The following is a 19347-nucleotide window of genomic DNA, read 5'->3' as shown; positions in this document are numbered from 1 at the left end:
GGCCCAAGAGTGTGGACCCTTCATGGGCCGTACAAAGTGCTCGGGGTGGGGAAAGGTAGGCGATCCCCAGCCCTGGCCTGGGGAGATGAGCCGCCGGAGACCCGCTCGGACCCCAGGCTGTGCCCCGACTTGCCTTCCAGCCACGTGTCCCTCCTCCTCCTGCAGGACTACCTGGACGCCCTTGCTGGCGTCTGCTACGATGGCATCGAGGGGTTGCTCTACCTCGGCCTCTTCTCCCTCCTGGCTGCCCTGGCCTTCTCCACCATGATCTGCGCGGGGCCGAGGGCCTGGAAGCACTTTACTACCAGGTGGGCTGCCCGGGGGCTTCCTGGAAGAGCTTGCAGGAAGCTCTGCTCTGAGACTGAGCCCAGGGGTGACAATCTGGGATGAACGATGGCAGCAGGGGGCACGGGTATTCAGCCCCAAGAGGCTGGATGGATTGCTGCAGAAGCTTCCCTGAGAGTCCAGATAGGCTCCCAAAAGGAGGTTCCAAGGGGCGTTGCTGAGGATGGTGACAGTGTCATACCACAACCGGGCATCTCTTGCTTGTCCTCTCTTCCTCTGCAGGACTTTGTGGTGTGAGATAAGGAGGGCTCTGGGTGCTGGAGGGGCACCCCCAGAATACCAAGGATAGGTTGTAGCACTGTTAGTGGGGCACCTGCATTCTCTATGAGGACGTAGAGATGAGATGGTGTTTCAATGCCTATGGATAGACCAGACAAAAGGAAGCAGAGCAGGGAGGGTCATTGTGATGGGGTCAGCACGGTGGGCTGCCTGGAGGAGGTGGGCATGAAGTTGGGAACTGGTGGAGTGATCTGAGTGAGACAGGGCAGAGGAACCTGAAGGGGACCCATGTGGCCAGAGAGTCCTGGGAGCAAAGACTGGGAAGCAGGCCAGGATCCCGCTGCCTCCGAGCCTCGGCCCTCACAGCCGACTCTGTCCTGTGTGTGGTTCTAGGGACAGAGACTATGATGACATCGACAGCGACGACCCTTTCAACCCCCAGGCCCGACGCATCGCCGCTCACAACCCGCCCCGGGGGCAGCTCCGCAGCTTCTGTAGCTACAGCAGCGGCCTGGGCAGCCAGACCAGCCTGCAGCCCCCGGCTCAGACCATCTCCAACGCCCCGGTCTCCGAGTACATGTACGGCGGGGCTCCCCGGGTCTGCCCCCACCTGCCCCCTCCCAGGGAGCTAGATCCAAGGACAGAATGTTAGGGTCCAGAGAGCCGGGTTGGGAGGAAGGCATCAAAGGCCAGCAGTGATCCCCCCACTGCAGCCCCAGGGCACCTGGGGGGAAGGCCTCTGGGGTGCATCTAGCCACCCCATCACCTCTGCTGGAGGAAGAACCCCTGTAGATGCCAAGCCTTTCACCACAGACCCTCAGGGCAGATCGCAGGGCCCAGGAGCTGCATTTCTCCAGCCCACACTGGCCCCTCGCCCCCCAGCGGCTGCTTCCCCCCCCCCCCGGGCCTCCCCGAGCGCTCTTTCCCTGATAATTCCTACCCATACTCCCTCCGTGGCCCGTGTGCATCCCCCGGCTCGCACATACACACCCCCGGGCCCCTCCTTTAGAAACCCGAGCACCCCACCCCCAGGCCTCCCCCTGCTGAGCTCTCCCCTCCGCCCGCAGGAACCAGGCCATGCTCTTCGGCGGGAACCCACGCTATGAGAACGTGCCCCTCATCGGAAGAGGCTCCCCTCCTCCCACGGTAACCTGGGCTCTCTGGGCAAAATCACAGCTGTGGCCCTTGTAGAGAAATGATTAAAGATAAGACCTCCTGCCAATCCGGTGACTCCGCTCCACAAAGGGAGAAAAAGATGAAACAGTTTAGTTATGGGACCAGACTGCCACGCACAGCACAGGCAGTCCGCTGAAGACACTGCAGAGACAGAAAGCTCGCCCTCACCCCAGGGCAGCCTGCCCCCAAGCAAGACTCCACAGCACCTTTGTCACACCAGGCCATCCTAAGTACCTGCTAATTAGGGTGGCCATCAGTGTCCCTAATTGCCACAGTGATAGGGGCAGTCCTCCTCAATGCTTACCTTCCAATGACATGCCTCCCAGACCCTTAAGAAAACATTCCTGGATTGTAAAGCTGGCAAGGGCCCGATTTAGCCTTTAAAAAGGTTTATATACATCTCAAAGGGACCGAGAAATAATTTACAGTAATAAGTTTGCTAAACGAAATATTCTAAGAAGAGAGCGTCCCTTTTTGCTCCAGAGAAATTGTTAGGTTCTCGATGGCGTTACCCCTTCACCCTGGGCTGCAACATGGAGCCCCTGTGGTGGCTGGGACATCAGCCTCCCTCAAGCCTGCCCGGCTCTTGCCATCCCTAGGAACGTGCCCACGCCCACCTGCAGCCAGGGAATCGGGACGCTGCGTTGGGGCAGGAGCCGGTGGCGTGAGGGGGCGGCATTGGAGAGAAAAGGCTCTGTCCTGTCCCAGGGGACAGGACTGCAAGTAGAGACAGTAGAATGTGGACACAGACTCCCGTGCCAAATGCCTGGGTTCACACCCAGCTCGTGGCTTAGTACCTTTGTGACCTTGGACAAGCGCTTTGCCTCTGTGTGCCTCAGTTTCCCCACCTGTGGAATGGGGATGGTAACAGCACACACCTCACGATGGTGGCGAGCGTTGGAATCTTGGTCGCTGTAAACGGGGGGGAGGCCGCTGGTACTCTAAGAGGGAGATGCTGATTTTACCCCCTTCGTCCTTCCGCCCACCTTCTCCACAAGCTACGGTATTTATATGAAATGGGCATGGGGTGGGGGTGGAAAACAAGGTCGGACGTCTGCGGTGGGGATGGGTACACAACAGAGTTCTGGAGCCAGGTGTCTGTCGGCGGGGGGCGCCCCTGCCTCCCCCTGGCTGGACAAGGCGTTTGAATTTGGGGGTTTGGAAGGGGCCGTCCGGCTGCTGCACTAGAAGGGCTGGACTCCAGGACACGGGGTCAGTGACACATGCCTGGGCCCCGAGAACCAGGCACACAAATCCAGTGAGTCAGCGCCGAACACATGTGGTGCTCCCGGGAAAGAGGCGGAGACCCAGCCTCTGTCATCAGCAGGTGCGCAACCTGCAGGGGGGGCTCAGGCAGGTGGCCTTCGAGCCACACCTTTGAGCGGGTTCCCAGTCAAGGGCAGTTTGGCCCCCAGGTGACCCTTGGCCTGTCTGTAGGCATTTTTGGTTGTCACAATTGGGGGGCCGGTGCTACGGGCATCTAGTGGATGGGGGCCAGGGCCAGGGCTCAGCATCCTACCGCACACAGGACAGCCTGACCAGAAAGAATAATCCAGCCCCAAATGTCCTCAGCACCGTGGTTGAGAGCCCCTGCTCTGACCAGCCCCCCATCTTTCCCGCCATGATCCCATCTTACTGTTTTTGCCCAGAGCACCTCACCTGCTGTCTTACACACAGCCCGAGACCCAGGACTAGCCCTTGCTTCCTGGGGTCCTCAGGAAGGGACAGGGGGCTGGTCGGAGCTGGCAGTTCTCAGTAGGTACCTCTTAAATCCCAACTTGACTTTCTCTACCCAGAAGCCTCCTGGATTCCTTTTCCTCCCCCCAGCTGCTATAGACCCAGGAATGCAGATTGATTTTAAAAATCTGAGCAAAACATAATTAGGGGGAAATCTGCTGTGAATGAGGAATTACTCCGTGCACAGTGATGCCAAGTAAAAATGATTTTTGGATTACCGTCTGTTCTGAAAGATCCAGGCCACTCTCTCTGCCATTAGCAGAGATCATCGAGAGCTGGCCTTATCTGCAAGGCTCAAGGACAGAGGTCACTTTCCTCCCTGGAGTTAGGACCTGCTCAGGGACTCTCATGGCTTTGGCCAAGTTGGCTGCCCTGCCCCACCCAGCTCTACCTACCCTGGGGTGGACCCCCCCCCACCTCCTGCCGTGCAAGGGGCACGAAGAGGCATCAGTGGATGCTGCTGACCAAGGAACCCCCAGCATAAGCGTGCAGACTTCCACCCCAACAACAGCACGGCTGGCCACTCCCTGCTGTCCCCCTGCGCCTGCTCTAAACATTCATCGGTACTGGGCAAGTGGCAAGTGTGACGATTGGATGGATCCCTCCCTCTGCCAGCCCCGTTTCTGGGACAGACACGGGGATTTCACTCTAGGGGCTGATAGCAAGCAAGGCAGTCAGAATGAACGGCCTGTTCCATTGGCTGGAAACGTGCCTTCGCCCAGGTCTACCTTCGAGGAACCCCTCGTGTCCACTCCAGCACCATGTCCTAGACTTGATGGACAAAAATGACCCGGGCAGTTGTTAAAAATACCAACACCAGGACTTCACTCCAGAACCCCCGAAGCGGATGATGCCAGGAAGGCTCCTGGGAAGTTCTAAGTGTATCAAGCAGCCAGAGGACCCTCCTCATCAAGGACGTTTGGAAATAGCGCTTCAAGGAGATGCTCCACGCGGGTGTGCATCAGAATCACCTGGAGGACTTGTTGCAACACAGGCCACCCCCCGCCCCATTTGTGACTCGGGGAAATCTGGGGTGGGGCCCGGGGCTTTGCATTTCTCACGTGTTCACGAGCAAAGCAGAGGCTACAGGTCTGGGAAGCCCCATGGAGAACCAGGCTTCCTCACCCGCCACACTATGGTGGGCCAGGTCATACTGGAGGAGGGGCCTGTCCTGGGCTCCCTGGGATGTTTAGCTGTATCCCTGGCCTCTACCCCCTTGATAACCCCCCCCCCCCGCTCCCTGCTCCCCAGTTGTGATAACCACAAATGCCTTCAGACATGGCCAAATGTCCCTTGGGGACAAAATCACGCCTGGTTAAGAACCGCTGGGTTAAAGAGTGCCAGCAACCATCTCCACCCCTGAGCGCCCACTGGCTGGGAGCATGTGTTCCCCCTCTGGTATAAACGGCCTGGACCTGAACCCCCCCCCAAACCTTCCCTGGAGCCAGGAGACACTTAGGGTCCTGCTGACCCCTGCTGCTCCATGTCAGCAGACCAGCAGCATCCGGAGCCCGTTCAAATGCAGAAGCAGGGACGCGTGGGGGGCTCAGATGGTTAAGCGTCTGCCTTCGGCTCAGGTCATGATTCCAGGGTCCTGGGATCAAGCCCCGCATCGGGTTCCCTGCTCGGTGGGGAGCCTGCTTCTCCCTCTCCCTCTACCGCTTGTGCTCTCTCGCTCTCTCTGGTAAATAAATATATAAGATCTTTAAAAAGAGAGAGAGAGAGAGAGAAATGTAGAAGCAGGTCCTGGGATATGAGATGTGGTGATGTGGGGAGCCCTATCTCCCTCCAAAGCAGCAGCTGGCTAACATCTGTTGAGAACTTGGCGTTAGGTCACTGTTTCTCCGACTTGGCTGCATTTGGAAGAGCTTTAAAACAATGCTGGTGGCACTTCAAGATGCTGAATTTTATGTGATGTGGGTTTTACCCCAATAGAAAAAAAAATACTGGTGGGAATGGCCTGGGCATCAGGATTTTTTTAGACTCCCAGGTGTCTGTAATGCACAGCCAAGTTTGAGAACCGCCGTGTGAGGGGTGTCACCTGTCTGATAGCATTCCATCCTTCCACTGTGACTGCTGAGGGCTCCCGGGTCCCTCCTGTGGATGGGGAAACGGAGGCTCACAGAAGTTGGAGAGCCTCAGCCCAGGTCATGGGATGTAAGCTGCGTTACTGGGATTTGAACGAGGGTCTCTGAATCTAGGGCCCTGTGCCGTCAGCCCACTCACGAGTGCACTGGTGCACCCTGACGCTGTCCCCGGCGTCGGTGTGCCCTGGAGGGGTCGCAGCAGTCATAGCAGGGGGAAGGTGGCTGGTCTGTGTGTGCATCTTGCATTTGAGGCTGGGAGCCAGGCGTCCTGATGGACCCAGGGCTGGAGGCATCACCAGCGACAAAGCCTGCCCAAGCCCCTCTAGCGTCTCCACAATGCCTGTGACAAAAACTGGCCCCGCTCCCACTCCCCGAGAAGCTCGCGCACCTTTGCGAGCACAGCGTCTGGTTTAGCTGTACCGTGTGACCCTGTTCTGACCGTACCCTCCCCCTGTCTCCCACAGTATTCTCCCAGCATGAGGGCCACCTACCTGTCCGTGGCGGATGAACACCTGAGACACTACGGGAATGAGTTTCCAGCCTAACACACTCGCCGCAAAGGTTCCTGCCTCCTTGATCCGTTTTGATTTTTAACGAATGCCAACACAAGCTGCGTTTCTTTACTAGAAACCAAAGGCGTCTGGAGGCTGGGTGCAGGACTACGGGATCGGCGGGCTGCTATGCCTGCAGACGGCATCAGGGAGAATCAGCCTGAGCTCGGCTGAGATTTCCTGACCCAAGGCCCAGGCAGACAGAAGACCCGTGACTCGGGCCGGCCTCTCCCTCTTCTGCCCTCCTGTCCACGCCGGCAACGCGCCCGGGTGCTCGGCCGCGCCAAAGGTGTTGGAGAGCCGTGCAGGGGGTGGCTCCAGGGCTGGGGGAGCCACAGCCACATCCCCGGCAGGCTTCCGCAGGAGGACCCGGTGGGAGTGTGGGTGACAGTCCACCCACCATCTGCCACTCTCCCCTGCCTCTCTCCTCCATTCCAGAATCGATGCTGTGTTTGTTCACGACAGATAGGGACAGTCTCAGGTATTAATAGACACTTTGAAAGCGACACTAACTCTTGCCCCACCCCCACCCCCAGTGTTTTCAACATTTTGATTATCCAAAGATTTGCAACTCCTAGCACATCCAGTTTCTACAAGGGATTTGGGGCTCGTTCCTTACGCCTGGGTTGCGTACCGTTCTTCTGCAGGTTTTGCTGGCGTCAGCCAGTTCTTTGAAGATCTGGAGGAAGGGAGGATTTTTAAACAAAGTCAGTAAGACCTGCTGTCCCAGGCTGCTGCTTGACGGGGATGTGGCTTCATCCCATTCAAGGAGGGAGGCCCTTTAAGACAGAAGAGAAGCTAAAAGGGACAGCTGAACGCACTCCCCTGTTCTGGGGACTGCCCAGGTGAACCTCCCCTCCCTTTTGTCTTCAAGCAAGTTTGTCTTAAAGGTTTTAGCCAGGTGGGACGGTCACGTCTTGACCTGAGACAGGCCTCTTCCCTCATCCCCCCCCAACCCTGTACCCATCTCGTTGTCCTGGGCCCCTGAGCTGCCCCTGCTCCGTGAGAAGGAGCTCGTTGGCCAGGAGGGAATAATGACCCACCATCCTGCCTGCTGAGAATCCAGGCTTAGGGTCTCTGGTGCTTCTAGTCTCCTGTCAACTCAGAGGGCACAACACTGACGCCCCCGCAGCCTTGCACACCCAAAGCCAGGGACACGGGGTGACCTGGCTGGGAACAAGGGCTCCATTTCCATCTTCGATGAGCCACTTTCCCATCAGAACGCCGACAGCAGGGCGGCTCTCAGCGCCCAGCCAAGCCTCTGTGACAGAACAGGGCCCCAGGGCAGCCCGGACTCTTGCCTCACCTGCTTTAACCTAGAAGTACCGTGTACCATAAACATGTCTGTGTATGGTCACGTCGCATGCAGATAGGAACCCCGCGACGTCAAGATGTTGCTTCTTAACATTTGGCTGTTGGCAACTGTAGCGTTTTTAATGCATGTAAACTAAACTAGAATCCTTTGGGTGGTTCCTGAAGGAGCCAGGTGGGCTCGCCTCTGCTCAACACATGCGGGCCCTCGCCTGGGGAGAAATAAACTACTTGTACTAAATCGCGTGCTCCGTCTAACTTCGTCCACCGCGGCCGTAACGAGGGTGCCGCACGCTCCCTGCCGGCTGGGTCACGGGCGGGAGGGCTTCTCCGCGGATCTCAGTGATTTAGGGCAAGGACTAAAAGACAGGCCTTGGCGCAAGTGGCAGAGCCCAGGTGTCTCACCCAGAGCCCAAGCCAGGTTCCTCTGGACAATTCTGTGGGGTTCGGGCGGCAGTCACGTGGCAGGCCACGTTCCCCAGGTGGGGCTGACGGCTACCCCAGCTTTGCGCTCTGTACCTAAACCCTGTCTCCATGGGGCGCCTCTCCGGGCAGGGGCACCCGAGACGCTCTGTGCCTGTGGTCCTTCGCCCTGTTAACTTTAACAGGGTGCGGCAGCCTAGGCTCCCAGAATGGACCATGTTTCCAGGAACTTCCTGAAGGAAGCAGCTCCTGGATCCTTTGGGAGCACTTGAGGCTTGATACAGAGGGCGGTACAGCGGAACATGCCAGGGTCAGAGCTGCTCACCCCTCAAAGCCGAGCATCAGAATGAGGGTATTTCTGAAGTAGTGATGTTCCCCCCAACCCCACCTGGCAGCACAGGCGCCTTTCTCCCTCATCTCAGGAGACCGAGAGCAGTGGGAAAAAGGCTTGGAGCCATGCAGAAACCAATCTGATTTTTTCTTTAAGATCTGTCTATTTATTGTAGAGGAGAGAAGGGGCAGAGAGAGAAGGAGAGAGAAAGAGAATCTCAAGCAGAGCCCCCTCTCCGCCTCCTAGAGTGCAGAGCCTGACGTGGGGCTCGATCTTAGGACCTGAGCCAAAATCAACAGCCAGACAGATGCCAACTGAGCCACCCAGGCGCCTCCCCCTCCAAATCTGATTTTCTGAAAGGTAATTGCATTTCAATACTCAAATGAGATTCACTTCGGGGGCATTCGTTGTCTTTAGGATCTGCAGAGAAAACCGAGTTGTAGGTGGGCCCTGCGTGAAATAGGAAGGAGGCCACGTGGGAGCGCGCACAAGCTCGAGGGCGGTGTGGGTCCCACGCGTGTCATCCCGAGGCCTGCGTTCCCGTCTTGGGTGCACCAGTCTCTCACCCGAGGGAAAGGAGGGGGGGAATAGGCCTTTCTGCCAAACGTGCAGTCGTCCACCTGCCGGTCTTACCGTGTCTGAACGTCTCTGAACAGCCTCGACCCCAGACCCAGGAATCCGCTCCCAGGGGCAAAGTAATGAACTCCATCAGGCCCCCTCTGTAAGCAGCAGAGCCTCTGCCAGGAACAGGGGCGTGTGTCTGAGGCTGTCATTCAGGGCCACCTCAGCCATGTGGGGCAGTGACAGAGTGGTCCCCGCTCCCAAGCTGACTCATCTCCAGTGGTCCTAAACTATGCTGTGCTGTGCATTTTCCCTCTTCCAAAGCTTCAAGGCCTCATATTTCAAAGCAGCAGGGGCAATACCGCTGCCTTTTGGCTCTAAACTGCTGATGTGGCAACACTTGAGGGGCCCTGTGCGCCCACGGACAGATACACCCAGATCAGGAGCCTTTACCTTCCTTTCTTCTCCCTTTCAAATTTCTACTTTCCACCTTCAAAAATGCATTGATTGCTTAGCACAGGGGCCAGCAAACCACTGCCTGTGAGCCTCGTCTGACCTGCTGCCTTGTATGGCCGCTGAGTATAGCTTTTATATTCTTTAATGGATTTTTAAAAAATCAAATATTTGTAACTGACTTTGACAGTAGAGAATACTAACTCTGAACCTCAGTTAAATAAAGTGTTGCCCCCCCAAAGAATTCCATTCTTCTCAGTAATAGACCTGTACAACAGAAAAATTATATAATATTCAAAATATAATATTTTGAATTTTGTTAATCAAAAATGTGTGGGGATTGTTTTCTCCCTTATCATATAAGTAGCTACAAAATGTCTTTGATTTTCTTCTTAACATGGAGCCTAAAATATTTACTATCTCTTGTAATTTATAGTTTGCTGGCCCGTGGCCTGGCGCATCACCTTCTCTAAATTCTGGGACTACGGAAACATCTAAGACGATTGTGGCCCTTGACTTGATAGAGTTTACAAAGAGGCAAGGCTTCCTGGTTCATACATGGTGCCTCGTCTCTGTGTTCTCACACGGTGGAAGGGGCTAGGGAGTTCCGTGGGGTCTCTTTTATAAGAACACTAATCCCATTCACAACAGCTCCATCCTCATGACTAATCACCTCCCAAAGGCCCCACCTCTGAACACTATCACCTCGAGCATTAGGATTTCAACATATAAATTTGAGGAGGACATAAACATTCCAACCACGGCAGGGGCATATGGGAACTCTTTGTACCATCTTTACAGCTTCTCTGTAAATCAAAACTAACAGTGAACAATCTGAAAAGGAAATTCAAAAAAATTATTCTATTTACAATAGTCTCCCAAAAACCTCTTATGAGTTAACCAAAGACACAAAAGTCTTGTACAATGAAATCCACAAAACATTGCTGAAAGAAATTAGAGAAGTAAATAAATGGAAAGACATCCATGTTCATGGATTGGGAGAGTTAATACCGTTAAGATGTCAATGTTACCCAAGGTGATCTATAGATCCAACACATCCCCTATTGAAAAATACCATTTTTTGCAGAAATAGAAAAAACCCATCCTAAAATCGATATGGAATCTCCTTGGGCCCCAAATAGGCAAAAGAATCTTGAAAAAGAAGAACACACCTGGAGGACTCAAACTTCCGATTTCAAAACTTACTACAAAGCCACAATAATTAAAAGAGAGTAATGCTGGGGCGCCTGGGTGGCACAGCGGTTAAGCATCTGCCTTCGGCTCAGGGCGTGATCCCGGCATTATGGGATCGAGCCCCACATCAGGCTCCTCCGCTATGAGCCTGCTTCTTCCTCTCCCACTCCCCCTGCTTGTGTTCCCTCTCTCGCTGGCTGTCTCTATCTCTGTCAAATAAATAAATAAAATCTTTAAAAAAAAAAAAAGAGAGTAATGCTGACATGACATCAGACATAGAGACCAATGGAGTAAAACAGAGTCCAGAAATAAACCGTCACATGCATGGTCAAATGATTTTCGACAAGAGGGTCAAGACCATTCAATGGGGAAAGGGCAGTCTTTTCAACAAATGGTGCTGGAAAAACTGGATATCCACACGGAAAAGAGTTAAGTTGGTCCCTTACCTAATAGGAAATACAAAAAATAACTGAAAATGCACAAAGACCTTAATGTAGGACCTAAAGCTATGAATCCCTTAGAAGAAAGCATAGGGTAAAATCTTCACTACATTGGATTTGGCAATGATTTCTGGAGCTTGACCCTAAAGGCACAGACAAAGAAAAAATAGACAAGTTGGATTCATGAAAATGGTTAAATTGGCATCAAAACTCACTGACAGAGCAAAAAGACAAACCACAAAATGGGAGAAAATATTGCAAATCATGTATCTGATAAGGGATTAATATTCAGAACCTATACAGAACTCAACAATAACAAAATAAAACTTGATTCAAAACTGGACGAAGGACTTGAGTAGACGTCTCCAAAGAAGACATACAGATGGCCAACAAGCACGTGAAAAGATGCTCACCATCACTCATCGCTGGGGAAATGCAAATCAAAGCTATGGCGAAACATCGGCTCACCTCCATTAAGAGGGCTACTATCAAAAAACAGAAAAGAACAACGGTTGGAAAGGATGTGAACAAATTGGAACCCCTGTGCGGTATCGGTGGGAAGGCAAAAAGGGGCAGCTGCTGTAGAAAACAGTATGGGGGCTCTTCAAAAAATGAAAACTCAAGAAATTCTATGAAGTCAATAGAATTACCATAGAATTCAGCAATTCTACTTCCCAAAAGAATCGAAAGCAGTCTCGAAGAGATGTTTGTACATCCATGTTCCCCACACCATTATTCACAATCATAAAAAGTGGAAACAACCCTAGTGTCCATCAGTGGACGAGTGAATAAACAAAACGCCATCTACACGGACAATGGAATGTTGTTCGGTCTAAAAAGGAAGCAAATTCTGACACAGGCTACCACACGGATGAACCTTGAAGACATTACGTTACGTGAAATAAGCCAGTCACAAAAAGACAATGTGTGATTCCCCTTATATGAGGTATGAAGCGTAGTCAAAATCATAGAGGCAGAAAGAAGGACTGTGGGTGCCAGGAGCTGGGGGAGGGGCAAATGAGGAGTTATTGTTTAATGGGTATAGAGTTTCAGTTATGCAAGACGGAAAAGTTCTGGAGATGGATGGTGGTGATGGCAGCACAGCAGTGTGAATATACTTCATGCCACTGACCTGGGCTCTTAAATAAGGTTACGGCGATTGATTGTGTGTTATGTGTATTTTACCACAATAGAAAAGAATTGGAAAAAGAATAGGAGGGGGTGGACAGCAGTGCAATGGATCGTGGCCTGGCCTGGGGGATGGCCAGGGCTGAGGGCTGCTCTCAGCAAAGAGTCTCAGTAGCCAGTTCCCCTGTGGTTGGGCAGAGATCAGAGAGACACTAGAAACTGTTTTTATCCGGATGCCTGGGCATACTCCTAATTATATGACCTCATGCTGGCTTCCCAGGGCAGCTGACATGGGCCTGCCCAAGGGTGATGGCTGTTTTGCCAGAGAACAGAGCTGCCCAAGGCCGTTGCAAGCATGCAGGCCTTGTGAGAGCAGGTGGGGGTGGGGAACCTGTGAGGAATCACGGCAATAGTACGAGAAAGGTAGCTGAAGGATTCCTTCAACTTTTCCCGCTTCCCCGTTCTTCCCTACCCACTGCCCCACGTCCCCACCCGGGGAATAATGTGTGCGTGGAGGGTCTTCGCTTTCCAGGGCTCGGGGGAGGGGGAGGAAGATGTCTATGTTTCTAGTCCCAACCAGCCAATGCTTCCCTGGGGAGCCGATCTCTTTCTTCTGGACGCTTTGTTTGGGTCTGATTCGCCTCTGACTGCACAGAGCCAGTTCCGTGGGGCTTTCAGACCCTCCTGCACCCAGCCCCCACCTCCCCGCTCAGCACCCACCCCAGGAGAGCCCTTTGCTTGGAGGCACTGGTGGGAGCTTGAGCCAAGGGGGGTTGTTGGTGGCAGCCGTCACTTTGGGGCTTGTTAGTATGGTTGCACAAAGTGCCATCTTGGGGATTTTGTTGTACCTGGCCAGTTAAAGGCAGATGGGTAGCAGTGAGGACACATTAATGGAGAAGTTGGGGAACCAGAGTGGGGGAACGTTTGCTTTCTTCCCGTAATTTTACAGCTCCAAAAACCCACGGGAAGCTGTCCAGGTGCCTTCGCCTGCCTCTCAGGACGCCCTCACCAACTGGCCCCAGCTGACCTTTGCAAATTCCTCTCTCATTTCCTCCCCTACAGGGACTGTCAGCTCCTGCCACCATGATCCATCCACCTCCCCAAAATGTCTTTTTCCATCGCAACCACCCCTCCCTCGCACACTCCATGCCCTCCCCCCACTCTGGAATGCTCTCCCCGCTCCTTCCCCTGCAACTCATCACCATTTTTCAGGACCAGTCTCAACCCCCAATCCCACTTTTTGGCTGACACGTCCCCTGCCTACCCCAGTCCAGATCTTCAGCGCCCATCCCTGAACTTGGTTAGCCTGCTGCCCTGAGGTGGGAAGTCCGGGGCTAGCTTATGTTTGGTGCAGACGCTGCCATCAGCACGAGCCTGGGCACTCGGCGTGTTGTCTCAGTCGGGCCTCCCAATTTTGTCACTGTCCCCCCACTTTGTAGATGAACAAGGTTGAGTCTTAGAAAAAGAAAGTAACTCTCCCAAGGTCATATGATTAGTAAATGGCCCAGCCAGGATTCAAACCCAAGTGCACTAGCCCCCAACCACCTGCGTCCAGCTTATATTATCTTGCTTCATTGCTTTGACCCAAGGAAGAACTTCGTTTTATTCATTCATGCATCCAGTGAACACTTAATACATGGTTACAATGTGCCAACCACCAGCCAAGCTGCGGAAACACCCACCCCTGCTGTCCAGGAGTGTCTATCCTGGTTGTGCAGTCAGGCGTGGTTCTTACGCAATGTGCAGGGGATATGGTAGCACAGGGGAGACTGGGGGTTTTAATTCCCATTGAGTGGGCGAGAAACCCGAAGGAAGGAGCAGTAAGACAACCTGCCAGACCACAGGCAAAGAAATAGCAGAGCGGGCATCACCACCCAGGGCGCAGGACTTCCGAGGCGCTGACTACAATAATTTGCATTTTCTCAGGATCTTGCTCAACGCATTTTTGTAGACTTGGACAAGCACCTTGGCAGAGATCCCACAAACGTTTATTAGCACCGGTGTTTGACTCATTTGGTAAAATTTTCTCCTAACTCTGGGGACCTCCACCAGATGCTGCGGCATGGGCGGTCACGTGCTCCGGGGCGCCCTCCGGCCCGCCCCGCGTCCTGGCCCGGCCAGGGTTGCTAGGCAACAGGTAAACTCCGCGAGTCTGAGCCGTTTGAGAAGAGCTGGCGGTAGGGGCCCCGGGCTCAGGTGCTTCCCTTGCGGCCCGGCGGTGGTGACAGGAGAGGACCGAGGGTAAGGGCGCGGGCCGGGAGGAGTCGGAGGCTGAAGAGGAGAGGAGAGTGAAGCCGCCGAGGGTAATAATCAGCGACGGTTCAAGAAGCTTCTCGTGGGGGCCGCCTTCTGGGATAGCTCAGCCAGACGATGGGTGTCTGGTGTCCCCGCCCTATCCGTGCTGCTGCCCTCAGTACTCCCGAGTCACAGGGCCCTGCAGGTTCTGGTCACCTAGCCTCCTACACCCCGTGCTCCCAGTCAGTCTGGTCCTGATCCACCAGCCTCCTGAAGGGGGGGGGGGGCGGGAGACCTCTAAAGGGTTCACAGCTGGCTGGCTGGAAAGTACAGTCTGGGCTGGGGTGGCGGGAGGTGGGCTTTCTGATAAGATGGGAGGGAAGGGAATTCATAATGATTGATCACCGGCTAGGCGGCAGTTCCCCTAAATGCATGGCGTTATATGCTCCTTAACCCCAGGGGGCCATTCGTATGCCCATTGGGATACCACGCTCAAGGTCACACGTTTAGTTTCACCTTCCTGCAACACGTTCAAAGTTTATCACAATCTCTGGAACCACAGAAGTGTGTTCTTGGCTTTCAGACCCGGTGCTCCCCCCTCTCACATCTTTACCTAGCTGTGCTTTGTTTTTCTGATCAGAAATGGAAGAGGAGGGGGGAGAGAGTTCTAGGGGAGAGCCCTAGAGCATGTGACAGAGGGAGTGTTGGGCTCCTTCCTGCACCAGGCACTGGGGACAGGGGTGAGTGAAAAGTCCATAGTCTGCCCTCAGGTGAGAGCGTTGTAGTGGGGAGAACAGGTAAACGCCAGTGCAACACCCTTGGGTCCTGGGGACCTCCTCCCACCTCTGCCTGTCCTCATCCTCCACGTTCTTGGAGCCACCCCAGGTTGAGCCCAGTGTGCCTCGTGTTGCCCTGATAGGGTTCCCTGGTAGGGGGCGGGGTAGATTCCTAGGGAAATCTGCCTCACTTGAAGGTGAGTGAGGCCCTTAGGACCCCATGTTCTGGAAGGTGCACAAGAACATAAGAAAGAGGGAAGGAAGCTCTCCACCCACATCCCTCTGCCCAGCCAGGTGCCTGCGCAGAGACCATCAGTCCCGTGGCACAGGGACCACGAGGAAGAGGACGATGTTCTTGTCTCTATGTTAGGTGGAGTCCAGCACGGAGGGAAAGCAGCCACCGTCCTCTTGCCTCCCTACTAAGCTCCCAAACTGAGCTGCTCAACCCCACCACTCCCTCAGCCCTGCCCCACGCTTGGAAAACACACTTGCTCTTAAGTCAGGGAGGTTCTTTCCAGAAATCACTTTGCTCATTGTCGTTGCACAAGAGGAGTGCTGGTCACTGGTGAAGGTTCCACTCCGACCGTCCCGAGACATGGGAGACAGTTGGCGTTCTGATGTTCGGACCAGCAGGTCTCCAGCGCCCTGTGTTCTTGTGTCTGAGTCTCCCCACAGAGTCCTGCGTGCCCCTGGGTCTCTAGGTTCCCACGGGTGGGGTACCCCCTCCCCAAACTCCCAAAGGGCAGCAGTACCGCCCCTGCCCCCATCCCCCGGAAGCTCCCTTTGCAGACAGACAGCACAGCCTGGGGAAGCCCAGCCAGTGGTGCTTGTCTCACCAAGCAGGGAGAGACCTGAGACCCCCGCGCTGACCTCGCTATTCATCTTCGGGCCCCACCAGCTTGTGAGAAAGAGCCTGCTCTGGGTCCCTGAATGAGCTGTCTTCCCGTCACCGGGCCAGCCTTTAAATGTCCCCTCTGTCTGCCTGCAGATAGAAAACAATGCCTCTGTTCTCGCTCCTGCCTTGGCCATGGGAAGCATCAAGAAGGAAAGCAAAGCTGTTTAAAATATGGTCTGGGCTAAAGAGGCTATTTTTGTGCCCCTGGAGTTTCCTCACACTCTTAGGCCTCCTTGTGTCTCCAAAGAGCTGGCTTTTTCAGCAATTGTCTTTTCACAGAGGGAGAGACAGGCAGCCCGTGACTGGGGGGACCCCGGAGCTGCCCTGTGGCCCCTCAACGCTTGCCCGTGTAGAATGAACACATTAGGACCACCTCCTGTAAGTCGTGCTTCTCTTCGCACCCTCTGCTGTCCAAGCCGTCGCTTCTACCTCTCCTGGTACAGGAGAGTTTCCAAACCGTGAGAAAGAACGAAAATCCTGTTTTCTGCAAGTCTGATTCAGGTCCAGCTGTTCCGGGGCTGGGAGTGGGTGGGGCGGTGCTGTCTTCAGCAACAATGGCTGTGGATGCAAAGGGACCTAGCGGTTAACCCTCCCACCCTCTCTCCCCCGCCCCTGCCTCAGCTGCTCCAAGGCCAAGGCCACCTCAGGCACGTGCTTCTGGGCTGTCATACAGCTCTTGGCCCTATATCCCAGGGGCCCGCAGCCAGGGCGCCCTGGTCTGGTTCCTTGCAGCTTTGGAGGTGAAGGGAGGAAGATTAGACAGGTGTCTGGTCGTAATATTCATCGAGGGGGATCAGGAAAAACACAAATTGCCAGGCCGAGACACATAGCATTTGCAAGAGGGGGCCTGGGAATCTCCATTCTGTGAATGAACATCCCAGGTTTGAGACACGCTGGCTGAGATATCAAGAACCCTTACTTTAAGTCAGTGGTTCTCAGCCTTGCCTGCACGCTGGAACTACCTGGGGAGTTCGAAAAATCCCGCAGGGAGACTCTAATTTCGTTAGTCTGCAGTTCAGCCTGAGTGCTGTGATTTCATGAAGCCCTCCAGGAGTTTCTAGACATGTAGCCAAGGTGAAGAATCACCGCTTTAGAGCCAGACGGGCCTGGGCCCTGGCTCTGCCTCAGCTTGAGAGCTGTGACCTTTGACAAGGTGTTTAAGCTCTCTGGGGCATTGGTTTCTTCATATGCAAAATGAGAATTGCATCTGGGGGGCTGTGGGGGGCGTGCAGCCAGGACACCTGCAAACTGCTGTTCACAGCGCCGGGAACCCCACAGGTGTCTATATATTCCGGAAGCAAGTGCTTTATCAGACACGATTTACAGGTATTTTCTCCAAGTCCGTGGCTTGTCTTTTCATATTCTTAATGTTATGTTTTTCGTTTTTTTTTTTTTTTTTTTTTTTTTTTTTTTTTTAGAGAGAGAGCGAGCGTGCGTTTGTGAGCTGGGGGTGGGAGGGGCAGAGACGGAATCTTAAGCAGGCTCCACTCCCAGTGTGCAGCCCAACATGGACTTAATCTCATGACCCAGAGATCGTGATCTGAGGCAAAACCAAGAGTCAGACGCTTAACCCACTGAGCCCCTCAGGTGCCCCAATGTTATCTTTTGAGATACAGAGTTTTTAATTTGAATGAAGTCCAATTTATTCTTGTTTTTGTTTTTATGGACCATGCTTCTGATGCCGTATCTAAGGAATCTGCCCTATCAGGGTCACGACGATTCCCTCTGTGTTCTTCCCCCTTAGTTTTATAGTTTTAGCTCTTACATTAATGCCTGTGATCCATTTTGCATTAATCTGTGTGTGTGTGTGGTGTGAGGTAGGGGGTCCATAGTCACTCCGTCCTGTGTGAACATCCAGTTGTTGAAGAGACCATCATTTCTCCATTGAGCTCCCTTAGTACCTTTTTCAGAAATCAGTTGGCCATAAATATAAAGGTTTATTTCTGAACTCTTGATGCCATTCCATTGATATACACGTCCGTCCTTAGGCCAGTACCACGCCTTCCTGATTATTCAGCTTCAAGTAAATGTTTGCTGAATGAGTAAGTGAAAGAATGGAAACTATAAGAATAAATACAGGGCGTGAAATCTGGCATTCACAAAATCTATGAATTCCTAGAAAAGTCCATGTCATTAAATTTCTTTATTTTTAAAAATAAAGTTGGGTGCCCTGGAGGGCATTTTGGGCAAAAACTCCAGTACGACGTTGCTTGGTAAAATGAAGGACTCCTTTATCACCTGTGTTGCATTTTCATCTGTTTCCTAAGTTTGGACATTTGTTCGTGGTTTTTACTGAAAGCAGGACCCATGTCCTCCAAGTACGTTCCCACCAGCTCCCCTTTCCGTTCAAAGGTAACAACCCCTGCTCACAGGCAAGCACCCTAAACTCTGGGTGACCAAAGACCTTCGGTTGTAAATCTGACCACAGCAAGGCTCCTGTCCAGCCGTCTTCCCACGGCTCCCACCCGCTCATCCAAGGGCTCTGTGCAGGCCCAGGAGTCTCACAGACCCACAGTCCAAGCCCTGGGGGACTTGCCATCAAAGATGCACTTTCTGAGAGTTAGGAATGGCCAGCAAAGGGGCGGCTCTGCTCACCTCCATAGTACAGTATTATAGAAAGACCTCATAGCCGGCCAGCATGGAGCTCTCAGACCACAGAGTCTCCTGGCGTGACCGGGGTCAGTGGAGAGAAGAGCAATCTGTGGGAACTGCCCACTGCGTTTCTAAGGCTTCCAGTTAGCATCCATGAGAAAACCCTTCTGTGTGCCAAAGCCTTGCATTTCAGCAGCTCAGAGCCTGAGTGGTCAGGTGTGGGAGTGACCGACCGAGTGGCCCGGCCACGGTCAAGCAGCTGGGGGATAGCAGGACCAGAACTTGAAGTCAGCGCCCAGCCCAGCCTGCTTTCCAATTCCCCACTGTGCCCTTTGTGACCAGTCTTTCAAAGGCCCAACTATTCTGCCTGTTGGGAGGTGGGCTGGCTCTCTCATCTTCTCCAGCAGACTCCCAGCCCCATCGTGGTTGGAGTGATGTAGACAGAAGAGGCTCCAGTGGGAGCCCTGGGAGTGGTGGAGGGTCGAGTCCAGTAACCTGGAACTCTGGGAAGGGAGTTGGGGACAATCAGGTGGTTGGTTGGGTGGGAGTTCCCAGAGAGGCCTGAGGCTCTCAAATCTGTGTGCTGTATGACCAGGTCCAGTTCATGGCATGGGATTTAGTCCAACATAATTGCCTCAAGATTTCTTCCAGCCTCCTAATAACATATTAGCTCGGTGAACACTATCATTTGGTGAGTAAGAGCCATGGAGTCAGGCAGAGAGGCTGGACCTCTTATTAGCCATATGGTCCTGGGCAGGGCATCTCGAAGTATGAGATTCCTCCGAAGTGAAATGGCGATGTTATTGTCCACCTCGGAGGGCAGATGCAAGAACGGAACAAGATAATGCACATAGTCATTACTCGGTAGATGATTTTTTATTTTTTTATTTTTA

At 53.6% G+C, this 19347-nt stretch overlaps 1 protein-coding gene across 1 annotated transcript in view; it reads left to right on the top strand.

Annotated features, from left to right (window-relative positions):
- Positions 1-7667, top strand: part of TTYH2 (tweety family member 2) — a 38728-nt gene extending 31061 nt beyond the window's left edge. The window contains exons 13-14 of the mRNA XM_040640305.1: positions 1632-1710; positions 6029-7667. Coding sequence (XP_040496239.1) covers positions 1632-1710; positions 6029-6109 — 160 coding nt within the window. The 3' untranslated portion in view covers positions 6110-7667. The remainder of the gene's footprint in view (positions 1-1631; positions 1711-6028) is intronic.
- Positions 7668-19347: the final 11680 nt, after the last annotated feature.

This window comes from Ursus maritimus, unplaced genomic scaffold (genome assembly GCF_017311325.1).
Source record: "Ursus maritimus isolate PB19 unplaced genomic scaffold, ASM1731132v1 scaffold_24, whole genome shotgun sequence".
NCBI lineage: Eukaryota > Metazoa > Chordata > Mammalia > Carnivora > Ursidae > Ursus > Ursus maritimus.
Note: the sequence above shows the minus strand (reverse complement) of the source record. Positions and strands in the feature narration are given on the sequence as shown.